Genomic DNA, 14749 nt, shown 5'->3' on the forward strand with positions numbered 1-14749 from the left:
GAACCATGGGACTTTCTGAACCAAATTTTCCGACTCCCCCATTGATTCCTGGAAAAAGTCCTTTGAGGGGTTGAAAAATGTACTCCCACTGCAGACAGTCTTTCTCACACCTGGACAGTGTGTGCTTCACTCAGGGGCCAAACAAAAAAGCACCGTCAAAAAGAGCATTGACGAATGAGGACTTGAAGGGCTCTGCAAAATCACACAAGCCCACCCAGGCATGCTTCCTGATGGAAATACCTGAACCCATGGCCCTTGAGGCACATTCTGCAGCATGCAAGATAAACCTCATGGATGAATTAGATATAGCTTGTATGGTAGCCAACTGAAAAACTACTGAAGATTCAGTCTCAGCAGTTTTGGTTCCAGAAAGAGACTTCAATAGTCTTTTAATCAAATCTCTTTGAAGTCTTGTAAAACGTGCTAGATAGTTCAGTGATCTGAATGCAAAAGTCGCTGAAGCATAAACACGCTTCTCAAATCTGTCAGTTGTCCTAGACTTTCTGTTAGGAGGATGGATATTGGAACTCAGTTCACCAAGTTCCTTTCTGCAACTGTGGCCACCACCATGGCATCTACTAGCACCCGTTTAACCCAAAATTCTCTTCCTGATGGAGCCAGAATCTGGTCTGGTCTCTTGGGGATTGGCTCAATTGAATCAGGTTCCTTCCACGCACATCTAGAGACCAAATCAATGAGTTCACTGGTGAGTGGTTTAACCCAGGAGGTGGATGGGCCAACTACAAAGGGCTCCAGAAATACTGATTCTTCCAGAGAAGGGTCTTGGGAAGACCTGCCACCCTTCTGCTTAAGGATCTCAAGAATCTCTCCAAATAAGACGTCATCAGGTGGTAATATTGGAAACCCCTTTCCTTCATCGAAATCAGTATCTTCAGTGACCGACTCTTAAGTAGAGCCCATGCGGCTCCTTTTGCACTTTCTCTTCCTAGGGACTTACTCGGTGGGATAGTCTGATGAAGTATTAGAAGATATTAGAATACCCTGCTGGGTAGTCTGGAAGCTATGCTGTCCCTGTGGGGTAGAATGTTGAGACTCAGAGTGCAAAGACATTTGAAAAGCAGAGGGTGGATTTGAGGGGCTAGGATCCATCTGACCTGCTGCAGCAGAGAACACTCTCTTCACAACCTTGAAAGCAGATCACTCCATAGAGAAGGAAGATGTGAGAAGGCAAGCCTCTGGCCCATTGCCTCCCCCCGCTCTGAAAACATCCTACCAGAGGTGGAAGTCAGAGCTGAGCTGTCCAGTGCCTACACTCAGAAGAAGAGACTGCTTGGAAAACCTTGGAGTCGACTCCAACTTCCTGGACCTGACAGGCATGCTTCAACTCCAAGTGTCATCTGGCTCAGAGGATGTTGAAGCCAGTGCAATCAAAGCAGTATTCAATCCGAAGAAAATCCACAAGCTAGGGTAATGGCAGAGTCAGATCCGAAGATCAGATCAAACCCCATTAGTTGAGGAATGAATGAAAATTAACACCAGATCTATCCCTATAGAAAATCAGGTACGAAAGTTTACCAGGAAGTGCTTGTAACTTGGAAATCCTTTCAGCCAAAGTGATAGCCACCAAATAAATGGTCTTCCAAGAAATATACTTTAAGTCTGCTGAGGCTGCTGGTTCACAAGGAAGTTTATTAATGCCTGAAGCATGACAGTTATGCCCCATGAAGGAATAGGAAAAATGTTCCATAGCATTTAATCCTCAAATAAGCTACAGGCATCAGATTATGTCAATTATGGAAAAATAATTAATTGTGCTTCGATTTTTGAAAAGTTGGATCCTTTTTTGAAAAGATTTGGGAAGAAGTCTAAAATGGAAGGAAGAGCAACCGAAAAGGGATTCATCTTCATAGAAGCTGCCCAGATAGAAACCCTCTTCCATTTGCGAAGGTAAACTTTTCTGGTACTTGATTTTTGAGAAGCTAACAAAATATGAACTACCTGAATGAAAATCCTGGCATCTCTGGACACCATTAAAACTGGAAGAACTATGTGGTTAGCTTCAATGTCTTTGGGTCTGTGTTAGGTTGCTCAGATGGGTGAGAGAAGTTCTGGACGGCAGTCCAACATCTAGGTAGGATGTAGTACATGAGGCCAAAGGAAGTGTAACCACACTTGCCAGGGCCAGAAAGGTGCAATGAGGATTACACTGGCTTTACATCTTCTTGCTTTTTGAAAGAACTTTATCAGAGGAAAGAGGGGAAAGCATATCTATATATATATATATATATATATATATATATATATATATATATATATATATATACACACACCAGGCCCTGGGGTGAATTGCGGACTACAGCATCTCTTGTTGAGTATCCCTGTGGAAGGATTAGGGTGTAGTAACCACTGCATTTGTTTAGGTACAAAGCAAAATGATCACAGCATGGTTGACCCCAATGGCCAAAAATTTGATTCGCTAGTGCTTGATTGAGTGACCACTCATGAAGAAGGACGATGGATCTGCTCAATTTGTCTGCTAACAAATTTGAAGTCCCTGGAATATGAATTGCTATGAGAAAACAACATGAAGACATTGCCCACTGCTACACTTGCATGGCCTCCCAGCATAAAGGCTATGAAGGGATTCTGCCCTGCATATTGATATACCAAACTACTGACATGTCTGTCTGGATGGAGATCACGCCCTTGGGGACTGTGTGTCCTGGAAAACCTGCAATGCTAAGAGAACTGCCATCATCTCCAGGACAATGATGTGCAGACTGGCCTCTACATTTAATCATTTACCTGAAATCATCTTCTCTTTGAAATGGACCCCCCCAACTCAGAAGGAAAGCATCCGTGGTTACTATGGCCATGGGGGGGGGGGTATGGAGAAAAGGACTGACCCTTATAGGAGAGCTGTGGAGTTCAACCACCATGTGATATCAGACTTGCAAATGAGCATTAGATGAATCCGTGTATGAAAAGGATGGAAGACTGGACAATTATACATAAAGAGTCCACTGAAGAGCTCCCATGAAGTATCTGGCTAGTGGAACTAACATTACTGTTAAAGCCATGAGCTTTAGTAACTGAAGGATAAGTCTTAAAGGAGACAAGGGGTGCTGAAGAACTAGCAAGGCTGTCTGATATAGACATACACTCAATCTTAAAATTCTGGAAGGGTAGCTATCTGACTGCTCATGTTCAGGTGGCATCTGATGAACTCTTTTTGTTATGTGGGTTTTAATTTGCTTTTGGTGTGGCTGATTGTGATCCCCAAATATTGAAGAAGTTGTAGCAAGAAGTCCAGGTGCTGGAGAAGGCAATCCCTGGTTAGGGTGGGGAGAAGCCGACAGACTAACAATGGGAACACCCAGAACCCAAGCAGCCTGAGATACTCTGCAACAAGTGCCATGCATTTGGTGAACAGGTCTACATTAGAAAACAGAAAGTTTAAAATTGCGAATGCTCTAAAGAGTGAAAATGCCGGACCTCAAAATCATTAATCATTAATGCGGGGGGCTGTGCCCCCCCACACCCCCCGCTAAATATATACCCCAACTCCAAGATCACACTACAGTGAGGAAAGGGCAAATATTCCGATCTTCACTGTACTGTGATCTCAAAAAAAGCACTTCAAGGTCCAGCATTTTCGGTCTTTGGAGCGTTCGCGATTTTAAACTTTCAGTCTAATACAGACCCTTTGGTGAACACCCACTGACAGAAAAAGAGAAATCTCCTCTATTGCCTTGATATTTTGATATGGTAGTAGGTATCCTGGAGATCTACACAGCAAATCTAATCATCCTTCCTCAAAAGAGGTTGAATAGACTGAACCCTGACCATCTGGAACTGTCTGCTTTACAAAATGACTGAGATCCAAGCTTGGTATTAGGTCCCCTGTCTTTTTGGAACGTAAAAGAACCTGGAATAAAGTCTGGATTCTAAATGGTCTGCGGGACCTGTTGAATTACTCTTTTTTCCAGCAGCTTTAAAAATTCCATTGTTGCAGTTTCTGTCTGATTCACTAATACTGTGGAATCCTCCTTTTCTTTAAGGGAAGAGGAAGGGAATTATATAGCCTCTGGTGACAATCTCCAGTACCAAGAATCTGACGTAATGGCCCAGCAGGCTTGAGACTGCAGGGATAACCATCCCTAGACTGCCTCAAGAGTGATGCAGTATGGAAATCTTACAGGTGGGCTGGAAGGATTTCTCAGAAAAGGGACTATGAAATCCCTGACTTAAAAGGTCTGTCTCTAGGCTGATGTCCATTGAAATTGCTCCCCTCTCTGCTCAGGAGGACCTGTCTGCAGGAGCATTCTGGTTGAACCCATGAGAATTCCTGAACTACATCTTCTTGCCACCTCTCCGATTCCTGGATAAGATTCTTTGATGACTGGAGAAGTGGATTCCAATGGCAGAAAGAATCATACCATCCTGCTCTCCCCTGGTGAGAGTTTCCTTAACCTTTGATCCAAGAAGTGTGGAACCAAAGGAGACACTATGGAAAGACATCCTGAAGCATTCCACAAAGTCAATAACTGCATCTAAGCATGCCGAGTGACAGCCATGCCGATATCTGCTGCTCCAGTTGTACCATCAGCTGCATTAGAAAGCAAATGCATGGTTATGTTGAACAGTGACTGTAAAGTAGACAACTGGGAGTCCAATGTTTTGTGGATGTCCGTGGGTAGGTTACCTGAGAGAACTCGGTGAGTTCCTTAGTCAAGTCCCTCTGGAAATGCGGTATAAGGCGTAGGCAGTTCAGTGATCTAAGAGTGAAAATCGTGAAAGCATATGTCTGTTTCCCAAATCTATCAAATGTTCTTGATTTCCTGTTAGGAGGATGGGGACACAGTCTCCTCAGATAGTTCATTTTTAGTGGTTGCCACCATGGCATCTACTGGGGGAATCATTGCTCCACTGTGCTCTGTCCTTAAGTGCAACTGAAATTTTATCTAGCTTCTTAGGAATTGGTTCTGCCGAGTCATGATCCTTCCAAGCCCACTGAACTATCAGGTCTGTACACGTGTCAGCAGTACCAGTCAGGAAGTGAAAGAGTCAGCTCCAAAAGACTTTAGAAACATAGACTCCTCAGGGGAGGGAATATTGGTGGACCAACCAAGTGACCACCTTTAGTGGGGATCTTGGGAACCCATCCCAGTCATCCAAGTCTGTTTCTTTGTTTCTTTAGTGACTGATTCTGAGAAGGAATATACATTTTTCCTCATCCATGTCGGTTTCCTAGGAACCTGCCTCAATGGGACTTCCGGAGATGGGTCAGAGTCAGACAGGAAGCCCACATAGTAAGCAGTCCTGAGGTTGGACGGTGCAGTTGTGTAGTGGTTAACATTGTTGCCTCACAGCAAGAAGTTCTCCAGTTCAATTCTCAGCTGGGGTGCCTTCTGCGCGGAGTCTGCATGTCCTCCCTGTGTTCGTGTGGGTTTCCTCCATGTGCCCTGGTTGCGTCTAGAACGTCTCTTCCCGGGCCTCCACTGAAAATTCTCTTGTTTCAAGTCGGATTTTCTGGTAAACAAATGTTACATAAAATAAAAAAATAAAAATAAAATAAAAGAAGCTGACTGGCCCTATCAACATGGATGTACTGAGTCAGACGCAATGTCGAAAAGGGGTTGGGATGGAGCTGAGTGTGTAAAAAGCACCTGTTCTTTTGGCCTAGCAGTGAACCATTCTGAAAGCCTCAAATGTAGAGGTGGAGACTGGGGCCGAAGAGACTCCTACACCATAAGGGCAAGACGAAGGAAGCACCTCCTTCAACCAGACCCAGCCCGGATCCGAAGTCGACATCAGAGCAAAGCTATCAAGTGCAAAGGCATTAAGCGAAAGACACAGTTCTGAAGGTTTCAGACTTGAATCCACTCCTCAAGCCCCAGCACTGATGCTTCAGGTAAACCTTTGTAGGTCCTGGATTCGAGTCCCTAGACAACATATCCTATGAACCTATGAGAATAAATAAGGACTTCGCTATAAACTATCACCGCCCTTGAAAACATGACCATCTTGATGAGGAGGCAAATGAGATCCGAGATATTTTAGAGTAAGAGAGGACTTATGGGTAGGGGAGGAGTCACAGCCCTAGTTTAACTGCAAGGTTGGATCCGATAACCTAGAGGTTGAATCATATAAAGACAACACTGGATCCTTATGTGTCTGGCAAACCTACTTTAATCCAAGGGGGTGAAAAGATAAGACTTTTTTTAACAAACAGCCAATCATTCTGCTTTGCCTATTACCTCAGAAAGTGATGACCCCTTGTGCTAGCTTAGACTCCCCAAGCTGCTTCCAAAGAAATGAATATGGCATCTGGTACCAGATTCTTATAAACATACTTGTACTTGTTTTTGCTCTCTGTAAAACCAATTAGGCTTTTTTTTCTGTGGGTGGGGCCTTTGAGTCTGACTTTAGCAAAATACTTTAAAAAGCATCCTCCAAAGCCAGAATGATTGTAGAATAAAATAACAACAAAGCACTTCTAAGATCAAACAATTAAGTTCCAGTGTCAGAAGAGATACAAGATTGTCATCAGCACAAGCAAACAAGACACTCTGAACAAAGAATCTGACAAAGTAATCCACATGTTGGCTTCTTCCAGTTCCAAATACACTTGAAATAGCAGTAGGTTTGGTCTTCTCCATGCCCAAATGTCCACACACCTCTCCTGGTTGTGGGGGGGGCAGCTGTTATACACCCCACTTAATGTACTATCTCATGATCTCATGACAGTCATAATCACCCTGAAGCAATCCCCACTAGTGGAGACCCTGAAATAAACATTTTGTAAACTTTAAATAATCAGAGAAGGAAGGTGCCAATGACACAGACATATGCAGGTAATGCATCAGTACTGGTAAAACTGCTGTAGATGCAAAACAGAAGAAATGCTACGGGACATACCTGTGACACATCAGCATATTTCAAAGGGGTCATCTGTATAGCTGACTCCAGTGTTTCAAGCTCCTACTCAGATGGTTACAGTGGAAAAAAATGGAATTGCTTGGAACTGTTAGATTACAGACATCAAGCACAAGTCAGCCCTCGGATACTAAGACTTTCACTTCATTCCTCTAGGAGCTTGTACAGAGTAGCCACCTTTTCAAATGCAGAGTGTAGTGACTTGTTTTCATCCAAGCAACAAAGATGCTGGTGTTAAGTATAGACTCTGTGAGTGGAATAACCCAAAGTTCAATACTCTTTTTTCCTCAGATACTCTAACATGTTTATCCAGGGAATGTAAGCGGTCACCAGCTAGTGCACAGAGGACATCATCAGCATGATGATCTGCCCAAGCTACAGTGGTCACCTGGAGAAGGGTGGGAAGGAAGAAACAACGAGGAATGGAAGACTCGTCCTTACCCATTTCATACGTAAGAGCTTTTCACTTCTCTGAGCCCCCTTTGTAGGGCAGAGATATGACAGTGACCCTTATCTAATCCTACAGGAAATACAAAGAAGGGAAGATTCATTGTCCTTACCTGTCACATAAATAACAGCCTTTCACTAGTCACGGCTCCCCTTTGGAGGCACAGACATGAGGGTGACCCTCCATCCTAAATTTAGGACAGACAGACAGACCTGTGCTTCCAAACATTAGTAGGATCAAGCAAACACTGAAAGTTTGTGAACATCATACTGAGGAACGCAATACTGCATGGATTGCAACGATCTGTGGACTCACTGGCACTGGCATTAGCCAACAGTGGTAGAGGGTGTACTCACATGAGGAATGATCCCGTCACACAGTTGTCTAATATTCAAGACCTGGGCCTGTCTTATGAGTACTCCTGCAGAAAAAGGCCCCAGTGGACCCTTCCTCAAACTAAGCCAGTGAACCTTGCTGGGTGCAGAAGGGAAGGCCTAGGGAAAAAGAGCCCTTGGTTCTCAGTGCAACTACCAGGCATGTGTAACGATACTCTACAGACCATTCCATGTGTGCAGGCCTATCATGCAGAAGTTTGGTCTACTCAGTTGTGCAGTGGGTGGTGTGGACTCTGTGAAATGCCCCACCCACGGTAGCTGCTGACATTCTACCTTTCATAGGCTTCTTGCCTGCCAAAGTGGTAAACAGGCACAAACTTGAAACCTCTCTAGCTGAAAGGCAGCTTACCACACACAAGAACCATTTACCCTCCAAAAAGGAACAATCAATGCATGCCCTACATATCCTTTACCTTCTCATCCTACTCCAGCACCAGCTTGGAATCAAGCAAAGAACATTCCATCTAGTCCTTATTCTGGGTAACACTAACATCTTGCAACCACATAGGATGGCGCAGTGGGGCAGCAGTAGCGTTGTTGCCTCACAGCAACAAGTTCCAAGTTGGGCTTCCTCGGTAAACAAATGTTAAATAAATAAATAAATAAAATAATGCAGGCCTGAAGCCTCTCCTGTCTGCACCTTTGAATTGCCAGATTAAAATACTACCAGTTAAAGCATTGTTTGATGTTGTGATCTTCACAAAGCAGTAAAATTCAGAGCTGCTGTGGGTCTTTGTTTACTTACTTTACTTACTTTTACGACTCGTACTTTTTTAGTCAGTAAACAGTAGAACAATTCTACAATAAATGTCATGATTAAGATAGGAACCGTGGAGAAGCTAAATGGTCTCCTGGGTTGATGTGTGACACCATGACATGTACAACATGGAAGTATGTGAATCCCTAACTAGACTGTGTGAACAGAAAAAAAACAGCCAAGCTGGGGACTGCAGAAGAGGAAACCCCAAAAGTTAACTCAGCTGTTAAACAGTCCAGATATCAGATTCCTCAGTACTATGTCATGTCAAAATAGAAAAAAAAAGCTTTTATTCATCCAAATGGTAAAGAAACTTCAGCTCACATAATATCTACCTCCTGCCAGAGAAATTTACAATAAATAATCTCTTCAGGAGAAATACAGCAAAGAGGCTGACAGAGAGCTGTTACCAGTGTGAAGCTGGGCACAATAACTAAATTCATCCTTTGCTCTCTGGGACAGCACCAACCCCATCAAGTGACAACTCAGATACCCAATCAAGGGGATTTTTGGACAGGGGATTTTAATGGAAGAAAATTTCAAAACAATAGGATATCTCCATAAAGGGTTAGTGCTCATAAGTAACTCTTTACTGGAGAAATATAAAAGGAGAAAATGATATGGGAATCCCAAAGGCCTGTGCTCCTTTACCCCTCAGCAGGGATGTTGAGTATGGGTCAAGAAATAGTGCCAAGAGATCGAGAATTTAATAAGACTCGTTACAAGAGTGCAAGGAAGCCACCTATCGCAGATGGCCTTCATCTTATGATGCTTTCAGATATGAAGTCAACCTGCCATGGCTTTTAGTCAAACCATTTTCAACATTATCAGAAAATGCTTAACATTAACTGCACTAATTGCTATTAAATCACCAAGGCTGTTAAACTATAAAAACAGAGCAGGACCTATACAACACTTTCCCTATAACATGAAGTCCATCTAGCTATAAATGTATTTGTTAGCTTGACACACAAAATTACCACTGTACCATTGAGCTTGCCTGATAGCAAAGGAAGCCAGTGACTTTCCTACATTGTTCTACTACATACAACACAAGTCCAATTTTAAAATCAGCTTCCGTACACTGATAATCAAAGACTAGTAAAAAAAAAAATGGATACTCTGACAAAGATGTACGTAAGAATTAACACTTCTCACCTGCAGGTATATCACAAAGGGCAAACAATCCCACTCTGACATCCCCATTCACTGTCCACTTCTGTGTTTCACAATTCGGATTGCAGCTGTGATTCATGAATCGGGAATAATTTCCTTTAGGGCCAGCATCTATGATACGATCCTTTAAAATAAGAGAAAGAAATAAAAAAGAGGAATTCATATGGTTATGTGGCCAAAGGTTTTAAAAAGCTAATTCACAATAACCCCTTCAGAAGCTAAAATGTCAGTTTTTGACAACTTCAGGGCATGCACCAACTCAGTGCTTTTTAACAAAACTTCAGAGTAATGATTTTATTTTAAGCCTGGGAAGTTATGATGACCTTAAGTCTACACACTATCCTCTTAACAACCTTTCCTAAGGGACAGAGATATATATGTACTCCTTTAGCTTGTTTATTTTCCTTTTATGTCCTGGCATTCCTCGTCTGGGCTAAATATGTCTATGTGCTATAAGCACAAAGGCCATTACGCTCAGCAGCAGATTTTCCTAAACTCTTTCTACTTTATGCAAAAGCAAGCACAGTTTCCACTGGAAGGACTGTTTCTGCAGCAAAAATACATGCCCTGACATGAACACAAGAAATGAAAGTTGGCCTGTATCAACTCAATCCTCACTAACACCATCTTATCCCTGGTTTCTTGACATGCTAGCTAAGTCCCAGGTTTTCAGCTATGGCTTCAGAACACTTCATTTCTACCAAAAGGACATCTGACACATATATATGGTGACATCTAACCTCCATGACCTAATGCTTGTTTTCCACAGTAACAGTGTGCAAAACACCAATTACCAATTCTCATCCAGAAATGAAATGCTCTGTATTTTGTTACTTGAACTTGGCTGCCTCTATCACTCCATTTCCAATTTGTTGTATATTGCATAGCATGCTCAGTCTTCTACTCCTTTTCAATTTCTTTTAAGAAAATCCCATTCCCAATTTGTTTTGCATTGCCCACTACATCCTGGAAATTATGTCCTTCATTATGAAAGCAAGCACATTTTTAAAAATCCCTTAACATTTTAAACTCTCTTGATGCTTAGAAAATTAAAGGATAAACATTTCTGTTTTCAGTCTGTACTTAATACGTGCACTGCACATAATAAATGCAACAAAGTATACATACTTCAATATGTGTATTCTGAAATAGGTGTTATACATTTAGAACTTCATGATCCAGATCCATTCACTTCAACAGATTACTTACTACGTGCTGCAAGTTACAGTGAGCTCAACACCTTGAAGACTTTCATAGGCTCTACCCTGCCCATATCCCTTAAAGTTCTGTACCTCTGCTCCTCTAGATCTCAAAGATGCCCTACAACAGTAAAAATACAGAATCATATCAATCTCATACACCAAACTTCTCAAATGCCTAAAATCTTTGTAGTATTCCTCTGAACACCCCTCTTTAGCTAGAGACTGGGAAAAGTGGCTATGCTGAATAATAAAAGTATACTGCTGTGTTAAGTACGTAACTTTCATATGTTACATGATCCAGTCTATTCTCTTCAACAGACAGGAAAGACTCCCCAGCTTATCCTCCTGAGTGGCATCAAGACAGGATATCTATGATGACAGCAGACGTAAAGATTCACCTAGATCTAGAAACTGTATCTAGCTTAGTGAAGAAAGACAGAGAAGTCTGTGTTGCAGTGGCACAAAAGTAAATGGAAATATGTTTGAAAAATGCATGAGTAGCAGGCACTGCCCTTGTATTGCACTTTTTTAAAACAACAAAATATGATTTATTTAAAAAGTCACTTTTAAAACTTTTTTGTCAAGTTAGTTTGTATAACAGGAAACAAAAAGATGATCATATTTTCTACTGCCTTACGTTTTGTCCAAATAAAATCATAACTGACAGTGTGTGTGAGGGGGCGTACAGAAACATCCTCTTCCAAGGAAAAGACAGGGTGCCCACTTTCTAAGCCAGAGGACTTGGAATTCTGGGACCAGCAGAGAGGAAGCTGTCTGTTCAGAGGGACACAAAAAGATCAGAAGAATACCCCACCGATGGACAATGTCCAGGAATACATTTCTGTAAAGCATCCATTTGTTAAGCTCGTATGCTGGACCTGTTCAAAAAGTCTGCCACTAGATTGCGCTCCGAGGAAATGTAAAGCACACAAATATTCACTTGATACTGGATAGCTAGATCCCAAACCTGAACAGCTAGCCTGCAAAGAAGACAGAACATTGTGCCTCCCTGCTTGTTGACATACCACATCAATGTGTTATTGTCTGTGAAGACTTTGAGGGGCCCAGGATGAAACATGGAATGAAAAGCTTGGAGAGGCAGAAAGAGTCCTCATCTCTTTTGTGTTGATATGGCTGACCTCTGATGAGGAGGCCAGAGACCCCGAACCTCCGGGAGTCAAATCAACCCCTGTCTGAAGCATGTGTAAAAAGCACCTTTGTGGGAACTGGAACTTGTAAAGGAAGCCCCAGCTTGATAGAGACAGTGTGTGTTGATGAATCCACCACTGAAGCTCGAGCTTGACAAAGAGAAGAAAATGCATCTGGAACTCCAGGTGGTTGCAATGCCGAAGCCACACCGACTTGAGATACCACTGAAGTTTCCTCATACAAAGTCTGGTGAGAGGGATTACAGGAATGATGGAAGCCATGAACCTAAGGACTCTGACAGATTACTTGGCTGTGACAAACGCCAGAGGAAGAAGGGATTGGAAAAAAGTTATCAGAGACACAGCCTCGAGGGCAGGAAGTGATGCTAACATGGGGACCATCTGAAGCCTGCATCTGAGGAAAATATGACCCTGGAAAGACATCAGAACTGATTTTTGGAGGTTTACGGCAAACCTCAGCCAGTGTAATGGGCAAGCAGTAATCTGGTGATCCAAAAACAGACTGCTGGGAGAAGGAGCTTGAATAAGCAGGTGTCTAAATAGCAAAAAATCTCAATAATTTGAAGCCTGTAAAAAGCAATGATAGGAGCAAGGAATTTGGTGAATAACCTTGGGGCATAAAAGAGACCAAAGGGCAACGCAGAGAACTGAAAATCCAAGGAAAAGATAGAGAAATGTAATAATTTCCAGAAAAGATAATGCATGGGGATGTGAAGATATGCATCCTTGAGATCCAGAGATACCAGAAAAGCCTGAGAAAGTAGAAAAGGATACAATGTTTGAACGGATAATGTCTGAAAGGAAGGAATTTTGAAAAAGATGTTTAGCAAGGGACAGATCCAGAATTGGCCTCCATATACCCTCCTTTCGTAGGACCAAAAACATTCTGGAATAAAAAACATTCCCTTCCTTGGATTGGAAGCACAGCTTTAATGGTGCCCTGATGTAAAAGAGAGTGAAGAACCTCTGGGAAATGAGAAAGCTCTTCCTGAGGAAGCTGAGGTTTGCTTGAAAACAGGGGAAGAGATTTCCAAACCAAGAAATATCCCTGATGGATAACGGAAAGTACCTGAGAGTCTGAGGTTATATGTAGCCAATTTGGAAGAGACAGAGAAAGGAGAAGGGTCACAGGAACCCGGCTGAGGGAAGGGGGAAGCAAACAGTCAAACAGAATGAGGCTTGCACTGAAAAGAAGCTTTCTGGGAGGCAAGAATCTGAGTAGACTTGGCAGGAGGCACATGCATAGAACCCTTTTTCTCCTTAGGATGACGGCGAGATTGTGTATGAACAAAGGCAAATATGGAAGAATAGTTCCTCTGAAACTCATGAATAGGAAAAACAAAAATATATTTCAACTCCTGCATGGCTTTGCCCTTTTCCTGGAAGGAGTTGAAAAGGTCAACAGCAGCACACCCAAAATGACTTCTGTTATCCAAAGGAGCATCCAAAAGTTTGTCCTTGATGTCATCAGGGAAAGCCTGAAGACAAAGCTAAGAATTGGCAAGTATGCCGAGTTCTTACACATGCTTTATAAAAACACCTAGACAACTGCTTTGACTTGGCCGTACCTGAAAGGACCATAACAAGCTCCTCAAGGAAGAGCAAATCTGTCTGGTGGACAACTGCCATTAACATTTACAATGAGAGGAAGAAATTGCTTGCTGTGTAAGAGTAAGAGGAAGCAAGCCCCAAACTGGAAACACGCCCTCCTTGGCTTAAACAAGCAAATAAGACTCCTTGTGAAGTCCTCCAAAGCTAACTATGAATCCACATGAGCTTCCTCAACTAAGAACAACCATAAGGCGTTTAGTTACATCTGTAACCTAAAAGGAAAGGCTCAAATTTGTGCTAAACTGGTAGTTAATGTTACCACATACACCAAGCCTGTGAACAATGATAACCTGTTAGCAGATGGGTTCTGTGAAAACTTCACTCCCCTTTCCCCACCACACTTATCCCAAGACATCCCTACCACCTGTCCTCTACCCTGCATCTCTAAAGAGAAGGTCATGAACACCCTCTCTATGGTCAAAAACACAGCATCCATGGGACCTGATACCATCCTAGGCTGTGTTGTACATGGACTCAAACAAGAATTAGCAGCACCATAGTCTAAGCACTGGCTTCATCATAGCTGAATGGAAAAAGGATACTACTATTCCCTCGTACAAAGGTGGTACTTCACTGACCCCAGAAACTATAGACCTATTAGCCTGACTAGCCTTATCTGCAAGGCCATGTAGAGAATCATCATGGGCCTTATCAACAAAGACATCGATAACCTCCAAACACTTGACCTTACTCAATTTGGATTTGTCAAAGAGAGATCATGCCTGTTAAACCTGGTGACTTTTTTGAGACAGTCACCAAGGCCCTTGATGAGGGAAAATCAGTGCATACAGCTTAGCCAAGGCTTTTGACTCTATCCCCCACTCAGGCATAATTGACAAACTCACCCAGCTAGGTATCAACCCGTATATCATTAGATGGGTCACTAACTGGCTCACTGATAGAATCCATATAGTCAAAATAGGGGAATCCACCTCCAACAGCAGACCTGTAACCAGTGTTGTTCCACAGGGATCAGTCCTGGGACCTCTGCTGTTTGGAATATATTCTCCGAAGTGCAAGCTAAAACTAAAGGTCTGTGGCTGACAAAGTTTGCTGATGTTTGCAAACTGAAAGTGGTCAAAGAATCTCCA

General features: G+C 42.6%; 1 protein-coding gene across 1 annotated transcript in view; it reads right to left on the reverse strand.

Moving 5' to 3' along the window:
- Window positions 1-14749, reverse strand: part of NSD3 (nuclear receptor binding SET domain protein 3) — a 4286093-nt gene that overhangs the window by 336014 nt on the left and 3935330 nt on the right. The window contains exon 22 of the mRNA XM_044084319.1: window positions 9659-9800. Within this exon, the coding sequence (XP_043940254.1) occupies window positions 9659-9800 (142 nt within the window). The remainder of the gene's footprint in view (window positions 1-9658; window positions 9801-14749) is intronic.

This window comes from Protopterus annectens, chromosome 9.part0 (genome assembly GCF_019279795.1).
Source record: "Protopterus annectens isolate FY-2018-M chromosome 9.part0, PAN1.0, whole genome shotgun sequence".
Taxonomy (NCBI): domain Eukaryota; kingdom Metazoa; phylum Chordata; order Ceratodontiformes; family Protopteridae; genus Protopterus; species Protopterus annectens.